Consider the following 9253-nt stretch of genomic DNA (forward strand, 5'->3'; position numbering starts at 1 on the left):
AACCCCTTTACTGCTTCTTCAAGCCAAACTGGGGCCTTCGGGAACTCTAACCCTCCCAGAAACCGCCTCATCCCCCCCTTCCCCGGCTGGGGGTTCCGACTTGTACAATTTACTATAAAACTCCCTAACATCCCATTCACCCCTGTTGAGTCCAAGACCATATTCCCACCAGTGTCATTGACTTTCCCAATCTCTCTCGCTGCCTTCTGCTTCCTCAAGTGGTGCGCTAGCATCCTGCTTGTTTTCTTCCCATACTCATATACCGCCTCTCTCGCCCTTCACAACTGCCCTACCGCCTTACCCGTGGATGACAACCCAAATTCCATTTGCAGCTTCTGGCGTTGCTTAAACAGCCCTTCCTCCGGGGCCTCTGCATATCTCCTGTCCACCTGCAGGATTTCCTCCACTAGCCTCTCTATTTCCGCCCACTCCGCCTTCTCCCTGTGTGCCTGAATCGAAATAAACTACCCCTGGCCTCCATTGCGGGCTCTGCTCTCTCTCTCTTCCCCCCCCCCCCCCCCCATAATCAGCCGATGAGAGACCAGGTCTGGAATCTTCCCCAGCATCCACCTCACCAATTCCACATTGTCCCAGTTCGGGCATAGATGTTGACTACCCCACTGGCAACCCCTCCAATTTCCTGCTTACAATAACATACCTTCCCCCAGGTTCCTCCTCCCGCTCACCCGCTCGAACATTAGCACAAACAAACCAAAAACAACCCATCCCCAATCCCAAACTGAGACCAACCCTCCATCCCTTAGAACAAACCTGAAACCGAAAAAGAAAGAAATGGCTCCAAACATAAGTTAACAGCAGCATCTCCGCCAAAGTTCAATGTCAATCTTCTCCTGCCAGTCTATTGTCTCTGACAAATTCTACTGCCTCCTCTGCCGAACCAAAGTACAAATCCCGGCCTTCATAGGTCCCCCACAGACGTGCCGGGTACAGTAGGCCAAACTTCACCCCATTGTAGAGGGCTGCCTTGACCTTGTTGAAACCCTCTTGGCCAACTCTGCACCCAGTACCTGGTATATTCGAATTTCACTGCCCTTCCAGGTGCAGCACCTCATCTGCCCGGCCCACCTCATAATTCGCTCCTAGTCCAGGAACCGGTGCAACCGCACCACCATCGCCCTCGGCGGCTCGTTCCCTTGGGGCTTCCTCATTAACGCTCTGTGCTCTCATTCCACCTCCAACGGCCTTGCAAACGCAACCTCTCTGAGCAGCTTCTCCAGCATCATCCCAACATACGCGCCAGCATCGCTCCTTCGCTCCCCTCTGACAGGCCCACAATCCTTATATTCTGCCTGCAAGACCGGTTCTCTAGGTTATCAACCTTCTCCTTCAGCTGCCTCTGCTGATCACGCATCAGCCCCATCTCCGCTACCATTGAGACAAACTGCTTCTCGTGTTCCCCTGCCACCTCCTCTATCTTCTGGATTGACTGAACCCGGGCCGCTAGCTTCGTTTCCATGCGGTCAACCACCGCCCTGATCAAATCCACCACCTAGGTCAGGTCCTCCAGACTCCCCTTCTGTTGCTGGATGAACGTCTTGTTCAAGAAGCTAACCAGCTGGTCCGTCGACCATTGAACCGGCAGGGCCGCTCACTGCCCCTCCGCTATCTCCACGCGCGTTGCAGGCACCGCACTAGCTCCAACCGACTGATACCCTCTTTTTCGACCGGTTCTGGCCCTCAGCTCCATACACTAAACGGACAGTCTCTTCCCCTCACTCCCCTGCACCTTTATTCTGCCTCATATCCACCTGTTAACAGGGGAAAAGGTGCAAAAAAATGCCATGAGCGGGAGCCACCAAAGGTGTGACTACTCACTCCATGGTCGCTTATGGAAGTCCACCATTTGTAGTTTTAACTCATTGGAATTGTTTGAGAAAACTTTAGTACCATGAACATAGTTGATCAGGAAATTGTGAGAAAAATAGGAATGAGTGAAATGAGAAAAATAAATGCATCCTTTGGTTTCACCTGGCGGGGGCCAGTTTAGCTCAGTTGGCTAGACAGCTGGTTCGTGATGCAGAGCGAGGCCAGCAGCGTGGGTTCAAATCCCGTACTCGCTGAGGTTATTAATGAAGGCCCTGCCTTCTCAATCTTGCTCCTCAGGTTAAACCACCACCAGTCAGCTTTCTCCCTCATTGGAAAAGCAGCCTATGTCATCTGGGACTATGGTGACTTTACCTTACCTTGGTTTCCCCTGGTCCTGTCCGATCAAAATCTGACATTGACCACACGCACCCCCACCTCCAACCCAGAGTCTAGTCAATCCCTCATGTTCGGGGAATCACTTTCAGTACTTCCAGCTTATAACAGACATCACAGGGCAGCACGATGGCGCAGTGGTTAGCATTGCTGCCTACGGCACTGAGGACCCGGGTTCGAATCCCGGCCCTGGGTCACTGTCCGTGTGGAGTTTGCACATTCTCCCCGTGTCTGCGTGGGTTTCACCCCCACAACCCAAAGATGTGCAGGATAGGTAGATTGGCCACTCTAAATTGCCCCTTAATTGGAAAAAATAATTGGGTACTCTAAATTTAAAAAAAAAAATAACAGACATCACCCAATCTGGCTTGGTCCCATAAAATGCAGTAAGATCTCTCTCTTCACTGTCAAAACGGTTCTTTTTTTTAACTCTCCCTCCATTACCTCTAAAATGTCTTCCTGACTAAGAGTGAGACCATCTACTCAGCTGTCTTTGTTACTTCCCTCACTCCCCCACTAAACTCCCACTGGGCACCCCCTCATTCCATCAGGCTTTGCTCGAGCCTAGCTTTGAACCCCTGCCTTCCTCCACTTCTCCAACTCTACACATGCCCACTTCAACCTTATCTCATCACAAGACCAGCTCCTTTTAAAAAGAAAATCCTCAAACCATCTGTCCTTGCAACCTAGTGCCATCCTGCTATCTCCATACTACCTCTCAACTGAATATGTTGCTGTCTCCCAAATCCTTGTTCATTTAAATTTCCCAATCAGATTCCTGTCCCTGCCAGAGCAGCTCTGACCCCAGTAGTAGCTGATATTCTCTTGCCATTGTTGCACATTATCCATCTTTGACTTCCCTGCAGTCTTTGTCATCATTGACAGCACCATCCTTCTTCAATACCTTTCCTCCATTGTTCAGTTTAGGTGGGACAGATTTTGCTTGTCTTTCCGATTAAAGCTGGAATGTCTTCTCTTCCTTCTGTCGCAACATCACCTCTGTATTCCCCAAGGATCTGTCCTCGATCCACCTCCTTGGCTGGAATTGCCAAATTCAGATTTTCTGTCCTGCCATTGGTCCACATTGCTGTCTGTCTCCAACTTAGAAAAGATAAGGAATGTAAGTTATGTACATATAATTTTAAGAAATTGGGATCTTTTAAAAAAATATATATATATATCTTTATTCAACATTATATATTTTTACACTAATAATACCCTTTGCAGCAGTTCGCACCATAATCCTACTTCCAGTCCCATCCCTAGCTCTTCCTCCCAATTGGTCTTAACTTCTTCAATCGGCTCCTTGTTCTCCTCCATAATCCTACTATAGACTGCTGAAATGACCCCGCTCTCCAGCCTCCGCCCCCCCCCCCCCCCCCCCCCCCCCCATCGACAGCACCTCCTCCAACCACAAGGAGGATGGCACCACCGGAAAATTTGTGAAAGCCTTTCTTGCAAAATTCCGCACCTGCATATACCTAAAGCCCTCTGCAAGCTGCAACCCATACTTCACCCCAGCTCCTCCAAATCTGCGAACCTCCCCTCCAGAAACAGACCCTTCATCTCTTTTACGCCTTTCTCCTCCCAACCCTGGAACCTCGCATCCATCCTCCCAGGCTCAAACCCATGATTTCCATTTTATCGGAATCACCCTCGACCCTGTCCTCAACTTAAAGTGCTGGAGAAATTGCCCCCAAATCCTCAGCATGGTTACCACTACCGGATTCCCGGAATACTTTGTTTTTAGCGCCAGCAGCCCTGACCCCTTACAGGACCCGCCTCCACCCGCATACACAAAGCCTCCATCCCTTTACTCCAGCCCCGCACCCTGCCCAGTAGTAGTGCAGCAAATTCGGAAGAGCCAACCCCCTCCTCCGTCCCGACTGCCATCCCCTTTGGCGCACCGCCTTCCTTTTTAAAAAAAAATAAATTTAGATTAGCCAATTATTTTTTCCAATTAAGGGGCAATTTAGCGTGGCCAATCCACCTACACTGCACATTTTTGGGTTGTGGGGGCGAAACCCACGCAGACACGGGGAGAACGTGCAAACTCCACACGGACAGTGACCCAGAGCCGGGATCGAACCTGGGACCTCAGCGCCGTGAGGCGGTTGTGCTAACCACTAGGCCACCGTGCTGCCCTAGCACCGCCTTGCTTATCCTCGTTACCTTCCCTGCCCACACAAACGGCGAGACCAGCCTATCCATCCCTCGGAAAAATGCCTTTGACAAAAATGCTGATAGACACTGGAAGAAAAACAGAAACCATGGCAAAATATTCATCTTGGCTGCCTGTACTCGGCCAGCCAACGACAAAGAGAGACAATGCCACCTTCCCAAATCCTCCTTCACCTTCCCCACCAGTCTAGTGAAATTTAGCTTATGGAGTCAAACCCAATCCCGTGCCACCTGCACCCCCAGGTACCTAAAGTGAGTTGTTGCTACCCGGAATGGCAACCCTTCCACTCCCGCCCCTACACCTGAAGAAGACACAACAAAATACTGTCTCTTCCCTAAATTCAATTTATACCCTGAAAACGCCCCAAATTTCCCTAACAACCCCATTATGTCCCCGATGAACCTGGGTCTGAAATGTGCACCAGCAAATCATCTGTGTACAAAGGCACCCTGTGCTCCACCGCCAACCCCCTCCCTCCCTATTGCCCTCTAGAAGCCCGCACCCCTCAGCGCAATCACCAAGGCGAATGCGAACAAGGGACACTGGGCACCTCTGCCTCGTTCCCGGGAATAGTGAGAAGCACTCTGACTGTGTCTCATTTGTCCGGACACAAGCTGTCAGATACTTGTATAGCGATTTTATCCAAGCCACAAACTTAGACACAATTCCAAACTTCTCCATTTCCATGAACAAATAGCTCCACTCCACTCTGTCAATTGCATCTAATGCCTTTAACTCCCTCCCCTCTAGAAATTGGGATTTGAACTGAATAATGGATTGAGCTGTGGAGTTCAGGCCCAAAGCATTGGTAACTATTAGGATCCTGGACAAGTAAAACTGTGAGGAAAGGATACTTTGCCACAAGAATGATAACACTAACCAATAGGTATTTTTTACTTTAATTTAAACACAGAAGAAATCACATTAGCATCGAAATAACAGCTTTACAGTTAGTAGTTGAATAAAAGGAAAAGCTTTAACTTACTCCCTACACCTGCAACTATCTATGCAGGTGTAGGGACAGTATGGGGCAGCACGGTAGCACACGTGGCTAGTACTCTGGCTTCACAGCGCCAGGATCCCAGGTTCGATTCCTGCTGGGTCACTGTCTGTTCGGAGGCTGCACGTTCTCCCTGTGTCTGGGTGGATTTCCTCCGGGTGCTCCGGTTTCATCCCACAGTCCAAAAATGTGCAGATTAGGCGGATTGGCCATGCTAAATTGCCCTTAGTGTCCAAAAACGTTAGGGGTTATTGGGTTACGGGGATAGGGTGGAAGTGAGGGCTTAAGTGGGTTGGTGCAGACTCGATGGGCTGAATGGTCTCCTGCATTGTATGTTCTATGTCCTATATGCGGCACAGTGGTTCCTGCCAGCCTCAGGTGACTGTCTGTGGAGTTTCTCCCCATGTCTGCATGGGTTTCCTCCGGGTGCTTCAATTTCCTCCCGCAATCAAGATTAGGTGGATTGGCCATGCTAAATTGCTCCGTAGGGTCCAAAAGGTTAGGTGGGGTTACTGGATTATTGGGATACGGTCTGGGCGTGGGCCTAGGTAGGGTGCTCTTCCAAGGGTCGGTGCAGACTCGATGGGCTAAATGGCCTTCTGCACTGTAAGTATTCTATGATTCTGTTTTTTTTTAATAAATGTAGAGTACCGAATTATTTTTTTTCCAATTAAGGGGCAACTTAATGTGGCCAGTCCACCTAACCTGCACATCTTTGGGTAGTGGAGGTGAAACCCATGAGACACAGGGAGAATGTGCAAACTCCACACAGACAGTGACCCGGGGCTGGGATCGAACCCAAGTGCTCAGCGCTGTAGGCAGCAGTGCTAACCACTGTGTCACCGTGCCGTCCCTCTATGATTCTATGTTAAGCAAACCAATATAGTTCAAAGACCACTTATGAATAAAGTTAACGATCAGGTTTACTTGCTTTTCTCTGTGCAAAGACCTTGGAGAGAACCTTTTAAGAGCCAGCTGAAAACCACCAATCTTGTCAGACTAAAATCCTATGGCATATCCAAAGCGGACCACTACAACACCCCAACCACCACACTAAATATTCCCTCCCCCCAACATCAGTATATTGTGGCAGCATTGTACACCATTCACAAAACTACAGATAGACCTGACTCCACCCATTAATTACATCCTGCAGCATTCTACAGCAAGATGTGACCGGCTTATCAGGGACTAAACACAATCCCTCAAATCATGTACACCCCATGGAGTGGCCAAAATCAAATCAATGTTTCATGAACCATCTATCTGTAAATAAGTAAATGGTTAAAATCAATGATGAACTCACTTTACAACCCCTTAATCACAGCTTTAGAAGACACTCTGCCTATATCTGTCTTAAACCAAGGTTTTTAATGACATTACTGCATTCATCACAGCAACCATAATTATTAAAGAATAACTTTTTCATTAAGTTATTGATACTCTTATTTGCGAATTCTGACTTTTTTCCTAGTGACTCTGATAAGCAAACTGAAGAAATGGAGGTTGAGGCATTCTTTCCAACGGACAAAAAGGCAGTGATTACACTGACATAATATTGCACCCAGGGAAACGAGGGCCAGGCATCTGAGAAGATTGAGGGCAGTGACAGCGTCACTCGTCCATCAAACAAAGGAAAGTAACAAACATGAACACCTGCAACCTCTTTGTGAGCACTTCAAAGAGAATTTGGAGGCTCCGAAACAAATTGATTCAGCAGAAGAAGGAAATCCAATGATTGAACAGTCAAAGCAACCATCAGAGAAATGAAACAAAGGATAACCAGTGTCAAAAAGAAAACCAAATCTGACAAAACAAACTGATGTTGTATCAGAGTGCCCGACAATGCTGCAATCCTCCGGGTAGTCTGTAAAACGGCTTTGTTAATTAATGTATGTTTGTTGAAGTTATTTGAGCTTTGAAGCCACCCACATGACATTTGGAGTTTTAAGCCACATTATATTGAGTTAACAAGTTATTTTCATTTCTGTGAAAGTGGTAATGCCTTTAAAAAAAAGACCTTTTTAATTTTTTTATCTTAAAACTGAAATTTTAGAATAAAGTCTCCGTAATGCTAAATACTTATTTAATTATGGCTTTTGTGTAGTCAGGACTGGATAAAACATTGGTTATCATGTTGTAAAACCTGTCACCGCAGCATAATTACAGCTCGTGTAAGCTTGGTGATATTGAAAAAGACTCAATTGCTGTTTCTTATCCAGTGTCTCAGTATTTAAAGCCTCTTTTGTTCTGTCCTTTGGCACAGTATTTGTCAGTATTTTAAACTACTGAAGGATGTACTTTAGTTCACAACTTTAATGGACTCGGTATACATCGATGTACAGCAAATTTACACTTGCACAACTAAACTGGAGTAGAAAGCAGTGAGCCATTCATTGCCTGCTCTCCAATTTGTCTAAGCCCTCTTCTTATGAAGGGGACTACAGCAGTTCAAGGAGGCAGCTCAACACCACCTTCTCGAGGGTAATTCAGTTTGAGCAATAAATGCTGGCACAGCCAACGATGTCCACGCCCTATAAATGAATTTTTAAAATGTATGGACTACACATGATGAATCTGGTTGAGAACGCTGGTCTTTCCTAGATTTGGAGTCTTTGAAATTGCAGCCAGAATCCACCATAGAGATACCAGGTTACTCGAGCTATTGCCTACTATAATTCTAATAATAGCTATTATTCAGCACATTGAGTAGCACGTCAGATGTTTTGGTTGAATTCTGAGGAAGGGTTCCACCTGCAATGTCTCCCGCTGATTGACATGCTGTACGTTTCCAATTTATATTTCAGATTTGCAGCATTTGTAGGTTTTGACTCCAAACATTAGGTTTTGACTCCAAACATTAGTTAAGTGAGGCAAACTTAACTGGATCTTCCATATAAACGCTGTGGCTGCAAGAGCAGGGCAGAGGCTGGGAATTCTGCAGCGAGTAACTCTCCTCCCAACTCCTGAAAGTCTGTCCACTATCTACAAGGTGCAAGTTAGGAGTGTGAAGGAATTTTTTTTATTTTTTTTTATTTTATTAAAGTTTTGCAAAATTTTTCATAATAGTAATAATCCTAACACAACAAAATAGAGTGAACATTAACATAGTGCAAAAAGAGAATATACAATAACAATTAACTAGACGTTACCCCACGCGCCTCAGTCTTCCCACACCCTCCCAACGAAGCACTCACCCCCCCCCACCATGGATCGTTGCTGCTGCTGACGTTTTCATTTTCCCTGAGAAGTCGATGGACGGTATTATGCCCCCGCTCAACAGCAGCAGCTCTGTACACTTGGCAAAATTATTTACATACATAAGTAGGCATCCGTTCGTGGTGTTGTCCCTTGCTTCTCCCGGATGGAGTTCGCTGCTGTTGTCGGCACGTGCGCACTTCTGTGGCCCTCCCGTCTTCCCCATTTTCTTTGTTCCTGTGGATACCAAGTTTGTTAACGTTTCCCTGCCTCCCCCCCCCCCCCCCCCCCCCCTCTTCCCTGGCTCTCCTCTATTGTTCCCTGTCTCTTCCCTCTAACCTCCCCCCCCACCCGTGATTCGCCTTTCCTTCCTCTTAGATTTTTGCTGTCTCTTCCCCCCCCCGCCCCCCGGTCTATCACACCCTCACATGCTTTGGCTACTTTCCCCTGTTTCTTGGCTACCTGGCTATTCTTCTGCTTGTTTGTTGGCCACAAACAGGTCCCAGAACAATTGGGTGAATGGCTCCCACGTTCTGTGGAAGCCATCGTCTGAACCTCGGATGGTGTATTTGATTTTCTCCATTTGGAGAGATTCCGAGAGGTCGGACAACCAGTCTGCAGCTTTGGGTGGTGCTGCTGACTGCCAGCTGAAC

General features: G+C 47.3%; 1 protein-coding gene across 1 annotated transcript in view; it reads left to right on the top strand.

The window, feature by feature from the left end:
* tbl3 (transducin beta like 3) overlaps window positions 1-7624 on the top strand; it is a 90414-nt gene extending 82790 nt beyond the window's left edge. The window contains exon 23 of the mRNA XM_038819918.1: window positions 6877-7624. Coding sequence (XP_038675846.1) covers window positions 6877-6958 — 82 coding nt within the window. The 3' untranslated portion in view covers window positions 6959-7624. The remainder of the gene's footprint in view (window positions 1-6876) is intronic.
* Window positions 7625-9253: the final 1629 nt, after the last annotated feature.

Source organism: Scyliorhinus canicula, chromosome 15, assembly GCF_902713615.1.
Source record: "Scyliorhinus canicula chromosome 15, sScyCan1.1, whole genome shotgun sequence".
Classification (NCBI taxonomy): domain Eukaryota; kingdom Metazoa; phylum Chordata; class Chondrichthyes; order Carcharhiniformes; family Scyliorhinidae; genus Scyliorhinus; species Scyliorhinus canicula.